The sequence below is a fragment of the Centruroides sculpturatus genome, unplaced genomic scaffold (genome assembly GCF_000671375.1).
Source record: "Centruroides sculpturatus isolate CEXI.00-Female unplaced genomic scaffold, Cexi_2.0 scaffold702, whole genome shotgun sequence".
Classification (NCBI taxonomy): domain Eukaryota; kingdom Metazoa; phylum Arthropoda; class Arachnida; order Scorpiones; family Buthidae; genus Centruroides; species Centruroides sculpturatus.
Window position 1 is genome coordinate 83,008 of NW_019384867.1, and position 15,182 is coordinate 98,189.

Consider the following 15,182-nt stretch of genomic DNA (forward strand, 5'->3'; position numbering starts at 1 on the left):
CCATTTATATATATATATATATATATATATATATATATATATATATATATATAGATAGATATAGGTATATACAGTATATATATTTAATATTTGATAATAAGTGTTCTATGGTTGTAGATTATAGTTTAAATGATATTGATGTTGTGGCTGCATAAAAATATCTGTTGTACTGTACATATTCGATTAAAAAACTGGTAAATCCTATCAGCATTTCTTCCATAACTCTTTTTTGGGCACTAAATAATAAATAAACTGTGCAACATAAGTAAATATTTGAACTTTAGTACAACCAGAAGGAAGAAATAGTCATATGACCCAGAGTTGGACAATTAATTATTCCTCAAATATTGTATCTCTATTGCACAATTCAAAATTTCCATTAAACGTCGTGTCTAGTTGCTCGTTCGAATATGCGCTGCTTTAGACCTATCTGTTATCTGTATCTGTAAATGTAAATTGTCGCCATTATTCTTTCATATTAAAAGTTCCATGAGAGTTCTTCCAGCAGAACATATTTATTAGAGCGCCTCTACTAAAGTGCAAGTATTTAAATAAGTACATTGTGTGAGGGTCGGACCGAATAAAATAAAATTAAATTAAGAAGCTCAAATTAAATTAAATATCTTTATTAAAGTTAAACAAAGAAAAACTTCATTTTTCTTAATTTTACGAAAAAGGATATACTCATTTCCTTCCCACGGAGCCGTTTCCTATCTCTCAGGAACCCGAAAAATGATTCATGAGGAACTTATCCTAAAAATCGGCGATTGGCGAAACCGAGTAACGTGACGAAGGGGATAAAAGAGGGGCGACGACGAGAAAGAGAGGTCCGTCGTCGCCGTTCATGAACACGGTCCGTCGTCGCCGTTCGGGATCGCCGAAACCCGTGCCGATCCTCATCGCCGCCGTCCGTTCCTCAAGACAACTTGTCCGATCCGGTTAGAAAACGTCCGACCGGCCGATCCCAAATCGTAGAAGTATGATACCCATTAATGTAAACTCTCTCTCGGCGCGTTTCCCTCCACTCCCGCGTGTCCGCTCGAGATAAGCTCAATGTATTTATGTTAGTTATGTTATCGTGTCAATAAATGTTGTTTTTGTCGATGAAAAAAGTCGTCTTTATTTCGAATATCGCTCATACTTTACCGACGACCCCTCTCACCTCCTCCACTCGATTCGACAATAGAATCCCGACTGTACGGAATAGAAACAACATGATCCAAGCCATCCACTGACCAGTGGACAGTTCTCACCCAATTGTTGCCTATCAAACCGAGGTACGACTTTGTCCTACCTCAGGCTACCCACACTTGCACTTTAGTAGAGGTGCTCTAATAGCTATACTAGCATACTAGCTACATGATCATCGATCAAAATACTTCTGCATAATGATTTTGATTTTGGTAAAAAAATTATTTTAAATAAGAAAAGTGTTGAGAATCTTTAGGCCATCATTATCCCGCTAACACTCCCAATCACCATCAGAATATCACAAAATTTTTAAATATTCGCTGTCCCTAGTCTCTCTCCACGTTATATTTCAATAACTCCTAAGCCAAGTTCTATTATTGATAAGTATTTCCACCAAAGTACAATAAAAAATTGTAAAGTCAAGAGTTAGATACAAAGATATGATAAAAATAAATTAAAATTGAAAAACATGCAAGTTTAAACTTTCAACTAAGCACAGCAAAAACCGCCAACCGAGACAATGAAACTATAACTGGCACACCAAATTTCAAATAATATCCTCTAAGTGCCCATAAGGCAGAAAGAGTAAAAAGAAACCAACTGTCAATGCTCCACAAGGACGAACATTATCGAGAATTACTCTCATTAATTTTATTTGTTATCATTTTTATTCAATTATATTATAAATTTAATAATATTGAATACAAACTAAATGAAATATAAACAATATTTGATGAATGACATATTATCATATGCTAAATTTAAGGTCATTTAAATGCACCGTTTTATATTATAAAAGGAAAATAATATAATAATATATAAAATAAAATAGTAATAATATAAAAAATAAACGAAAAAAAAACAATATATAAAATTGAATAAACTTACGTTAACAGATTGATGAAATTTTGCTAACAACTTCCCCCATTGATATAAAACCGAAGCAGTATATGGTACATTAGAGACAGTTGTACCCGGTAAATATGTCAACAAACGGATCACATGAACATTTTCTCTACCTATTGGAAACAATAATTTGATATAAAATTAGAATTGTTTTTAATACTACCGGATTTCTTAGTACGCTCGGGCCTAGAACGAAAGATTTTCAGGGATGCAAAATTGGGGACATGGCATTAGAATTTTACAGAAAAGTAAATACAGTAGAGCGTCGATTATCCGAATCAATTGGGGACTGGGGTTGTTCGGAAGATCGATGTTTCGGATAACCGATTATGTACGAAAAAGTATATTAATTTATCCCATCTTAACATTTCTCTGTTGCGTGTCGCTTCGCGTTAAATTTTCGTCGATGTTAAGCCTAACGAAGACTATTGTATCGTTAAAAATTATTTTTTTATTTTGTACGAACAAAATAAATATAATGAAAAATATAAAAACAATAAACAATTATACTTCAGAAGTTAATTTAGTATCAAAAACGTAAAATATTTGAGTAGCCGAAGACATAGCCAAAGATTGCAGCGCTACAGCACTGGCGAAAATTTAAATTTGCCGACTGGAATTCTTTCGGATGATTGACTTTCGGATAATCGACGTTCTACTGTATTTCTGATTAGTTATTAAGTCGTCGCATTAAATAAATAAAAATAACGATTTAAATATACCGAAGGAAATTATTACTTATTTAGATAAACGATTTGATAAAGTTCTTTCGACATTGAATGAGGTTGTTACCAGAATTGACTGACTGCGTAATTTGCATAATGAAACGACTAACTCATTTACAGCTGGAATCAGAATTTTCTAAATCCAAAGAAGATATTTAAAGTCAAAATAATCTGGTTTCGCATTCTATTGATGATACGTTGTCCAACGAGATGAGAAAGAATTTTGGTTAATGGTTTGTCTGACGATGACAACGATTCTAATGTGAAAGTATAAACATCTATTTCTCTAAATTGACTGACGGTTCAAAGACAATTCCAACGACATAGATTATAAAATAAAATAGTTCAAATACTATTTTCGTTGAATTCTTGTCAATAGAAGAAAAGAAATTAAGTTTTCGTAATATTAAAAAATAAATGGGGTGACTATCCGCTGTTTGGACGTGATAATTTTTTTTCTGTTTCTAGAATTACTGCAGAGATATTTGCATACGTTCTCAAAGTGATTAGTCTTTAGATGCATATCACGTGATAACTAGTGTATTAAATTTTCTAAACTACGTGAAAGTATTTTGGTGTTTCTACTATTTCTTTCGGAAAATTTTTGGATCTTATTGGTAACTTACATAATTTTGATTGACTTTCTGAATAAAGAAAATTAAAACTATTTTTTCAGTAATTGTATGTTGATTACTTTTTGCTTCAGTTGTCATTCAAATAGATTGGCGCATATTTTGATTTGTTTTGCATTTCGGATCATTTGATTTTGCACAGAGGAGGCGTTATTTTTTTCTTTAAAGATATGTACGAGCCTAAGAAATATTAGGAGACTGTCCGCTGTTTCGACGTGATAATTAATTTTTTTTCTGTTTTAGGTGGATGTAATTGTTTTTATATACAATTTGTTAATTAATTTGTGTAGATAGTTCTAATTTTGACTATGTTGATATTTGTTTAAAATATTATTACTTATTGTCGGTTTGTATAATTTGTGTATATTCTGTCTTTTCTGTAATTATTCATTAATTACAGTATTATTGTGGTTTTACAGATTTTGTAGTGATTATTTGTATGTTTGCATTCCCCGTATTATGGATGAAACCAATATGCTTAAACAAATAAATAAAAATTAAAAAATAAATGATGAAGCGTTGAGGAATATTCGAATTTTCGATAATTTATACTGGCGATCTAGATTGAGGCCGAATAAGTTATTGCCTTTCTTAACATGATTATAGGCTGAAAGGAAGGAGAGTTCGACTTATAGCAGATATTTTGGAGGCTGGATTGAAAAGTTATACATTCAAGAAATGTATAACTTTTCACGACTTATTTACACGACTTACTTAGAGCAGAACAGATAAAGCTTGATTTTTAGTTCAAAACGAAGCAACAAATCCTTCAAATCTTTTCACTCCTCGATTTGAGGAACAGAACAGCTAAATTGAAAATTCTCTCATGAAATTCTCGTAGTACGTTTTTAATTCATCCATACATTAGCAGTTTTCTTGAAAACATTTCCAGGGTAATATTTTTGAAATGAATGGGTTCTTGGTCTACATTTTCATTGTGTTCGAAGATTAATAATATCAATAAAAAACGAAGTTTTTTGAAGTAACGGTCACTAATACTTTAGGCTGAGGTAGGTCCTCAGAAGGAATACTATTCGGATAAATGAAGATTTTGGGCGGTGTGACCTTATTGGTGGCATAGCAGCATATAATAGCTGTTAGAGTAAAACTTAACCGAAGAGGAAATGAAGGGCTGCGAGATATGGTAGTTATATTGCTGTATCTTCACATACAGTAAGGTCTCGTTTTATGCGGATTTTTTTATGCGATTTTGAAGTTGTGCGGTTTGTATTTCATCCAAAATTTTTTTGGGCAAACATACATATAGGCCTGTTTAGGAAGCCCGCGTATAGACAGTCTCCAAAAACCGTGGGACGCTCAAAGCTCACTCCATTTGTTCCACTGACATATAACCTTTATGGATGTAAAGGACAGCTAGATCTACCTTAATCGCTTTAGTTCCTAGCAATTTTTGATATAAATGTAATTAAACATAAAAAATACTTAAAACTAAAAAAAACGAAAGAAATGCGCTTGCCCTTCTGTGAAATTTAACACCGATGAGTCAGTTTATACATCTGGATGACCTTGAACACAGCTGGAGTTGGATTTCCTGGGCATTCTCATAAACGTCGCGGGAGGACAAGGGTTTAAAGTAGGGTGAAGCTGGCCGTATATTTTTTAATACAGTAGATCCCCCTATAAAACCGTTTCCTATAGTTATGATTCCTATAAAAATTGTGGCAGTATCCGTAAACAACGGTAAAAATAACTCCTATAATACGTAAAACGTCATCTAGCAGCCGAACTACTTTCCCGCCGTCCGTAGCGCCACGCTACGGACGTTTAGGCGGATAAATTGAGTTTAGTATCGTCTGTTCATATAATTATATATAAATCAGGTACTGTACATATAATTATATATTAATTATATATAAATTAGGTACTGTATATATAATTATATATTAACTTAATTTATTGTAACTTTATTATAATTAAATATATATTTTTCGCCGTCTAGCGTCACGCTACGGCGAGTTAGGCGACCTATCGTCTGTCCAGTACTGTAATTTTATACATTTCTTGTGAAAGAAACATTTCTTATTTAACGGCCATAAAAATTATTTATATTAAGGATGTCTCCAAAGGTCAACGAAGTTTTCGCAGAAAAATAATATCAGAAATCGCGGCCGCAGTTTGATACGCTGTTCCGCGACGAAACCAAGCTTCAGCAACGGGCGTAGTCGAACAGTACACACTCGGTAAGCAATCCTACAATTTTTTGTTTATAACGTAGTTTATACGGATTATTTTCAAAAAAATATACGTATTTTGGAAATGTTGAGTCGAATTAGTCTAGAATCGATTAATTTTATGAAAGAAAACCTTTCAAACAGCCGTAGTCCGTAAACTATGATTCCTACAAAATTGATTCATAAAGAACGGAACGTATCTACCGACTTATAGGGGGATCTAATGTATTTTTAAAAAATTTGGAGACTTAAAAAACATTCCAAAAATTTAAAAAAAATGTAAAACTATATTACTTTTCAATAAAATAAACTGAATTAAATTTGAATACAAGTTTATTTTAAGCTTTTATATGAATTTTTTCAGACATTCGAAGTAATTCATTATGCAGCCTATTTCTTTTAATATCTGGAAACTTTTTTTATGCGGTTTTAAGTTAATTTTAACTCGTTGTTTTGGTTTTATGCGATTTTAGAAAATTACGGAACGTATCCCTACTTTTTCAAGGCAAGTAAAGTCTTTTTTTATGCGGTTTTCTGTAGAACGTATCCACCGCATAAAACGAGACCTTACTGTACTTGCTTTTGATAGATTAATTACATAGTTGAAAGACAATTACTGATTATTCGTCAGATTATGAACTTTTGCTGATCGGAGATTTTAATGCACGAATTGGCTTCATTATGGCCTATTGTTAATAGATATGCCAGGAAGAAGAAATCTAATAATAAAATTTCTCTGTGACTGGAAACAATGTTTAGAATGTAGATTTTGCCATCTGAGTCCTGATCCAATTTTGGATTTGGCCACGGTAATTTCTCTCCAATTTTGGATGAGCCGTTTGAATTCAAAACTTCAATTCGTAAACTTCAATTCGTAAAAGAGGATCAGACCTGGAATGGACGATATAAAAGCTGAGTTTATTATTTTTTTACCTGGTGAAATGTGTTTGGAATAACTGAAAATCTTCAATAAGATTAAAGAAACAGCAAATTTCCCTGATCAGTGGAAGAATGTTCTATTATAAATAGTTTATAAGAAAAGGAGTTAAGCTACATCCCCGTAATTTTCGCCCAATTGCGTTATTAAATATATTTAGGAAGTTATTTACTGGAATCCTGATGGATCGGTTGATTCATTGGATAATCGAATTTAATGTAATTTTAATATCAGGAAGCTTTTCTCAAAGATAGAGAAACAATGTATAATGTTTTTGAATTTAATGGCTTAATACAGTATGTTTCGTGATGAAAGAGACGTAAAATTTATTCAATTTTTATGGACATAGTGAATGCGTTTGATAGAATAAGTTTAAATATTTTATGGGAAAATCTACACACCTTTGGTGTTTCAAGTTTATTACTCTGATTAAAAACATATTTTTTAATACAAGATATTATGTAAGGGAAAATTTTGTAAATTCTAAAGGGGTCATTTCTGAAAGAGGTTTGTCTCAGGATAACCATTGAGTCTCCTGTTGATTATACTATTTATTAATGATACAGATAGACCTTTCACAAATGTTTACTTGCTCAGGACTCTCTAGATTCGCTTTTGCAGCTGATTTGTACTGTTTATTGTGTGCTGATGAAAGAAGGCAATATAATGAAAGGAGTAAAACATAGTTGTGGACTATCACCACTATTGTTCAAATATAGTGAATCGTGGGAAGATTCGGGTGTGATTCACACCCAGTGTTGCCGTTCCTAGTACATTTGTACTTTTCTGGTACATTTCGCCCTTTCCAGTAAATTGAAAGTACATTTAGATTTTTAGTACATTTTCAGTACATTATAATATTTCAAGTACCATTTACGGTACAAAATAATATTTCACGCCTTAACGAAAAAATGAGAAAAATTAGTTTAATACAGTCTCACTAGTGTCACTGCTTGCTAATTTAAATTATCCAATCACAACATACAAATGGTGTGTGTCCGTCGACGTCAGCAACATAGACAGTTGCACCTGTAAACGATCTTGACTCAGTGGTATTCTTTGATACGTTCAGTTATCTGCACATTCTCATCAGGACCTTGACAAAATTTTTCATGACACGTGGTCCAAACAATTCAACTCCGTCAAACAAAAATAATGAACAGGTAAGGAAATCAATGATTTTAAACTTTTGTCGTCAATAATATCAAGATATCCGTTAAGTCAGAAACAAATTATTACAGAAAATAGTTTTGAAATTGTACGAGTATAAATAATATAAATACTTTTATATTATTTTCTACCACTATAATTTAATTCTTAAATTATGAACTTCAATTTTAGTAATCGTAGTAAAAGAAATAAGGGTTAATGTTACGTATGGTTCCAAAATGGCCGCGCTTCCGACTGTTCCAAGGTCTATATAAGAAGGTCAGGACACGCGTGATCTACTTCTTGAGCTGCCATTTTGGGGTTTTTTGAGTTGCATGTTTTAAGCAAACTTGTACGAGCAGTCAGTTTTATATGACATTAATTAAACTAAAATTGCATAAATCCTGTAATTTCCAGTCAAAAATATAATAATAATTTCGGATGATTATGCAACCCCAATTTTATGTAACGTTTTCATCAAATAGTTTAAAAGAAACAAGCATCCTTATCTTTTGCTGTCATGATTGAAATTAATTAAATAGGTACTAAAACTGATGCAATTACGTATATACCACTTCGTAAAGTGATGCAATAACATCAAAAAAATTTAAAGTATAATAAAGAATAAAATAATATAATATAACAAATTTATAATTATTTTTTTAAAGCACGATTGGTTATAAAATTAAGATGAAATTCAATAGTATTATTAATAAATGTTGTCAATGTAATGCTCATTTTATAATAAATAATAGATGTGTAGATATATTTTTAATTTTAAATAGCTTTCAAAAAATTCCAAAAATAAGATTTAAAATTAAATTATTTGACAATAAACTATATATATATATTTATATATATAAATTACGTGCCTATATATATATAGGCACGTAAGCAAAGTATTCATAGAACTAGTACATTTTGAAGGAAAATAGTACATTTTTTGAAGGCGCTTCAGTACGTTTTGAAATTTCATTGCGGCAACACTGTTCACACCCGAATCTTCCCGAAGTGTGATTCAGGGGAAAATGCCTAACATTTTGCTTATGAAGAAAATTATAGCGTTCATTTGAGTTTTGGAGTCTAAGGAAATTATCATATTCTTGATTATGTTTTTAAATAAAAGTTTGAAGTATATAAAAAATAATTATGTATTGTGTTTGCAATGACGACTTTTTCACTATCTGGCATTTTAGGCATCTTACCCCGAGTATTCGGGTGAGATGCCAAATGCCATTAGGGTAAGATAACAAATATAATTGCATAAAATTAATTTTTGAATATCTTAACCAAATTTAATTTATTGCAAATGTAGTGCAAATTACTGTTTATTAAGTGTAACAGCACAGTATAAGTTTTGTTAAATTCCCGGCCGTTCTAACGTGCTCTATAGCTAACTAAAAGCTTTTTTCAGTCCAAAAACCTTTTCGAGAAGTCCTTATATATTCTCTATGCATATCTTGCAATAAAACGAGAAAACAAAACTTTATTTAAAGTAGGCGTGTTATCGCAAAAAAAATGTATCATCTTTCCCATTTGTCGGAATAAGATGCTTAGTGGAGTCACGTGTTCTAGCATGTCCGATCAGGATCGGCAGTAGCTGACAATAGAAACTTTAGAACCTTAACTGCATCACATGTTAATTGTTTATCGCAATTTTTAATCAATTCTATTTTAACTTTTAGTTTCAAAATGACTCTAGAAACATTTCACAAAAAAACATTTCGTTCTTATCTTGCTTTTATTCTTCTCGGACGCAGAAAGTGTGGTAACGGTAGCCAACTAAAGCTTTCCGCACTCAATATTGGCCCAACGATTCACCATACAACACACATGACAATATCTGACGTCACCGTTTGAAAATAACAAAGATTAAGCATTTTCCCCGCCTTATCATCTTTCCGCCTTTCCCCGAATCACTCTACATAGAAGAGGCAATGAAACAATTCGGCGCTACTAATACAAAAAATATAAAAGTGAACGGAAAGTTGTACAGCACAATAAGATTTGCTGACGACATCGCAATGATAGCGGAAGATGCAGAAGTTCTACAGAGAGCTCTTGAAAATTTAAACAAACAATTTAAAAGATGTGGGATGATAATAAATAGGAAAAAACGAAGATAATGAGATGTTCAAAAAAAGAAACAAGGAGGAATGAACGTCTATTTGGATGGTGAAAAACAGAAGTCAACGAGTTCACGTACAGGTACCTAGGAAGCATAATTACCTCAGACAGAAGGAGTGAAAGAGATGTTATAACGACAATAGCCCAAGCAAAACAGGCATTCTATAGGAAACGACAGATGTTATCATCGAAAAATATATCAATTGATGTTGGGAAAAAATTCATTAAGAGTTTCATCTGGAACATAGCATTGTACGGTTCGAAGACATGAACACTCCTGTGGGTTCCCAGACGAGGTTCGAACTCGAGTAAATCTCGAAATTCTTATGTGACGCCTGATGTAAACGACGAGACTCGGAACTTGATATGCAGAATGATATGCGTTGAATGGGTCGTAGTCGGCGCAGGAACTGTAGTATGGTGATAAGTATGGAAGTTCGAAGTTGTGATCTGTCGTATGTCGATGTCTTCTCCTTTCGGTCGTTGCGTCCGGTGTATGGAGACAAGATGCACACATTAACAAATATAACTTCCTTTGGATCGCCCTGAATTTCCGGGGGCTCGAGCTTTTATACAGTCCTCGTGGGAAAGGAGTCACGTGATCGTCATCTGTAGACATTAACGGTGTACTCCTGTCAACTTTCCCACCTGATTGTGAAAACAAACGCTGACCTCCGATCTAATTCTCACCAAGAGCGGTTTTTTCTATCGGACTTCTTTACAAAGTTTTTCCGACAACTACGTAAAAATCGCGGATTTCACAATGACAGTCTCATCCAACTGCTCTCTGGATATAGTTTCGTGTGCTAGTGTGAGGAATTTGTACCGCCTGGAACGCAGCAGCGATTCTCATCCCGTCGACATCGCCCAAAGACTTAGACTCGCACGTCCCGCGCCTCTACAGACTAAAAACCGAGCAAGTAGAACTATAAACCTGATGTAAGCTATGAATATTTCCAGAATGTTACCAAATAAACGGCTTTGTCTTTTGTAAACACTTGTCATCACTTGCCTCCTCCGCCATATTCACGTACTGTACATCCTTCCCTTCGGTTCATCCCAACGCGGGATTAACTGATCCCACCTAAAAGACGGCAACCTTATACAGATGTCGAGGAGTGGGTTTTCAAATCCCCTATCTCCACCGGGAGACCTTACACTCCGAACAGTGGAGAAATGAAAACTAAAGTCCATTCAGATGTGATGCTGGCCAAGAATGGTGCGAGTGTTGTGGACAAAGAGAGGAATGAAGATGTTTTGGAAGAGGCGACAGAGAATAGACAGATTTTGAGAACGATAGAGGAAAGGAGAAATGACATGATTGGCCACCTAATTTGACACTCGGAATGGATGAATGTTTTATTGGAAGGAAAAATAGAAGGAAAAATGGCACGTGGAAGACCCAGAGTGGAATATCTCGACGAGTTATTACGGAAAAGGCCTTACCAACAGATAAAACAGCTAGCTAAGCGAAGAGAGAAACTATAAGACTGCACACATCCATGTTTGCCCACCAACCATTGGTTGAGGAGAGAGAGAGAGAGAGAGAGAGATAATAGGGTATTACTGGCAGACTCTAAGATAGGTTTGCAACGTAAACTTCCTTTCTTATTTGATTATACAAAAAGAAATGGCCTTTCAATAAATCTACAGAAAACAAAGGGAATGCTCTTTCGCAATGGAGACAGATTAAGACCGATAAGATTTCTGTTAATGACATTGAAATTAAATTGTCTCTTATTACAAGTATTTGGGAATATGTTTTTCCTCCTCCGGTATATATATTTATCCATTTCACTTTATTGTGAAAGATATTCAGAATAAGTCAGGTTTTTGTTGGCTCTACGAAAGAGAATGAAAAGAAGTAGGGTAAACTTGCCTAATTCGTACTTGCGCCTAATTCGTACTTCGCTTATATCTCGACTCCGGTAATAGTTATTAGTGTTTCTAGTAGCAAAAAAAGTAAATAACAATCGGTCATATTACCATCTGACAGACAACACGCTGTTACTCTGCCCCCGACAAAAATATTGAAAAGGAAAGTTTTTTCAACTTTTTCTGTAATATTTTTGCACATTTCGTAAGAAATTTTTTCAAATTGGATCGTGTGTAAGTTTTTTAACTATCTGTGATGTATTAGTGCGTATTTTTGTGATTTCATCTGAAGTGATGAAACACGCGTATCTGTTGTCAAATTTTTTGGCGACTAATGTAAAGTTTGTTCGCCTCTCGCGCCTATTTAGTACTCGAGGCATGTTCTTAAAACGTACCGGTACGATTTAGGAAAACCATTTTAGATGGATGTCATAATAAGCTATTACCGATTCGTAAACGTATTTTTTTCTAAGTTTCTGATTTGAAAAATAACCGCAAAAGTTCAAAACAAATTAAAACTTAATTGTATTTACTTTTAGAACACGTAAAAAAAAATATAATTCTAGGAGTAAAGAAAATATGAAAGAAGCGATTAAAAAATATAATGACAGGACCTTATAATTTAACGAAGTTTGTAGTGTATATAATGTACCGAAATTGACATCTAGACGACAGTTACAAGGACTGAATACACATCAAAGAATAAACTAGATAGGTCATTTTTTTAAATCACTAAAACTGATTTTAGTGCTGCTTGCGCTTCGTGGATGCAAACCATCCTGGTTCCTTAATAAAGCATATCCTCGAGCCGTTTGTATGGACACAGGCATGCATGGCTTCGAATCTTGCGGATTGTGGCCTGGCAATCGCTTTAAGATCGGAGATGAGGAATATGTTGTTCTTGACGGAGATGCTAATCTAATTGAATCGGCGCAAGTCTCCCAGAATCTGGCAACTGAAAGGCGGCAAGAACAAACAGATACTTTAACGTGTGTGGCACAATCCAATCAGACTACTGAGCGAGAACAGACTGAAGAAGTTGAGTACCCACAACTTCCTGAGGTACCGACAATTCACCCTTTGGAAAAACAGCGAGATCAATGTCTAGAAGAGAAAGCGAAGGAATGTTCTTTAGGTATGAAAGTAAACATTTCTAATACAGAGACAGTTCGAGCGACATTTGAAATAATATCTTCACTACGTGGTATTCTTGGAATTGAAGAAGAAAAACGTATCAAGGAATCTTGGTGCGAAGAAAAGCAAAACTACTAAAATATCACAAAAGGAGAATAAAAAAAACAGGAGGATGAGAATAACAGTTGGTACTGTAAATTATGCCAAGAAGACGTAAAAGAAAATATGATCAAATGCACACAATGTGAGATATGGGTATATGAACTTTGTGCAGGAACCAATAAAAAAACAACGGATTACAACTGCGATGACTGCCAAAAATTGGCGAAGACCATCTGCCGAATTTGTTAAGAGTTAATATACACACGTATTAATACATTATTGATTAAGATTTTTATTCTTAAGACTGAAAACCAATGATAGGATCTCAAAGTATGATTTAAAAATATATCAGTACGATTTAAGACGAATGTTCCTAAATCGTACTTTTTTAGTGTTTTTTTAAATTGTTTATTTCTCAGAAGTTTATAAGATTTATGCTAAATTTTATTATGGTAGTAATAAAATATTTCCCAAATAAAAGTTACTTAAAATAAAAAATAACTTGTTTATTAATTTCGATAATATGATAGTTTTTCCTTAAAGGGTACGAATTAGGCAAGTTTCCCCTAAAACGGCAAAACCGTATTTGGAACAAGACTGTCTCGGAGACTCACTACTAAGCAGAATCACTTTGACGCTCAAGGCGGGTCTCGTTCTCATTCTTCAATCTTCTTTGGTATCATTGCTTTTGGGCGCAATCGCCGGCCACGACCACGAGGTCGTCCAAGATTCATTTTTGATGAAATTAACCTAACCAATTTAAAAATTTCTCTCCCTTGCGTGTCGGCCCGGGTGGAATTTTTGTCGATGCGTAACGAAAATTTTCCGTTTTTGAGAAAAATAATCGTGGCTATTGTATCGTCCGAAATTATTTTTTTATTTTGCCCAAACAATATACAGTTTAACCCAATTATAACGGCATTGGATGTAACGACAACCATAATATAACGTCAAATTTTTATCAGTCCTACGATTTTACTATACTAGATAATGTTAAAAAACCCACTTGTAACGACATGAAACCGTTTTAACGTCATATTTGAAGCACTCCCAAATTTACAAAATTGATTACAAATTTTATTTAACATAGAAGAAACTACGTGTTCGGTCCTAAGGTCAGAGTTCGCTTCTTAGAACGACTATGGGCGGTACTCTCCCCTACCTGACTTCGGTGGGGTGAGGTGCCTGTTTGCAGAAGAGGGTCGCCATTTTGGATTTTATTTTGACTCGGTTCTCGGTCCCCCGACTACCTACGAGTCTGGATATTTTTATGCGCAAATGATTTGGGCACCTAATACTCTGTGGCAAATATCAACTGTCGACATTTACTCCTTCATCTCTCTATGCTGGTAACATAAAACGGCAGTACGGTTTTATAAACAAGACATAGTCTTGTCAATAAGTTCATTAAAGAGTAGTTTGAGACTTTTTGACGCTTTTATTAAATCAAAATTAAATTATTTAATCCCGGTTTAGAGGTTTGGAATTTCTATCAAGACTAGAAAAAACACAGATGAAATTTTTAAGAGTTTTTAAAATAGAACGTTCAGTTCCAAATTCTGCTTTACATCTTGAACTGGGAAGACCTGAAAATAAGCATTACCAAAAGTGTTCGGTTCTGGTTAAAAGTTCTAGAGTTACCTACAAATGACTTACTCCGAAATACTGACAGCATTCTCTGACAGTTAGATCCGATAAGAGTACTTGGTAAAAAGTATACTAGATGGCCTATGCTATTTTGTTTTGTTTTCTAACCAATTAGCTTCATTGTCAAGAACTTATATTAGTGAGATAATTCAGACCAAGTCAGGTCAGGCGAAACCCGAGATATACCTGTAGATAGGGTTTTTAGGTTATTAGGTTATCTAACTCAATCGGAATTAAAGTCGTGGGCTAGAAGCGTTATTTATTATTATTGTATCTAATGGAATCGAACGGTTTTGCAGATATTGCATAGTGTACATCTTGTTTAGATAAAGCGAGAGAATCTCTCCTTTGGACTTCAACGTTGTCTGAAAATTGATGTTGGGGAGTAGATGAACTAACTAACTGAAAATTTCATGGCGATTCCATTTGGTGTTACGGCTAACGGAGATAGCCGGTTGTGGATCCAAAGCTGTCGTTGTTGTCGACATTCGTGGGTATGCCAAGGTTCGTTCTACTTTGGAATTTTCGAATCTTTTATGCTTGCTTCGTTCTAGTCGAAGTCCCA

The 15,182-nt window shown here is 33.9% G+C and overlaps 1 protein-coding gene across 4 annotated transcripts in view; it reads right to left on the minus strand.

The window, feature by feature from the left end:
- LOC111630790 (hydroxylysine kinase-like) overlaps positions 1-15,182 on the minus strand; it is a 36,843-nt gene that overhangs the window by 9,367 nt on the left and 12,294 nt on the right. For all 4 annotated transcript variants that reach the window (XM_023374948.1, XM_023374946.1, XM_023374949.1 and 1 more), the window contains one exon: positions 2,080-2,210. In XM_023374948.1, the coding sequence (XP_023230716.1) occupies positions 2,080-2,210 (131 nt within the window). The remainder of the gene's footprint in view (positions 1-2,079; positions 2,211-15,182) is intronic.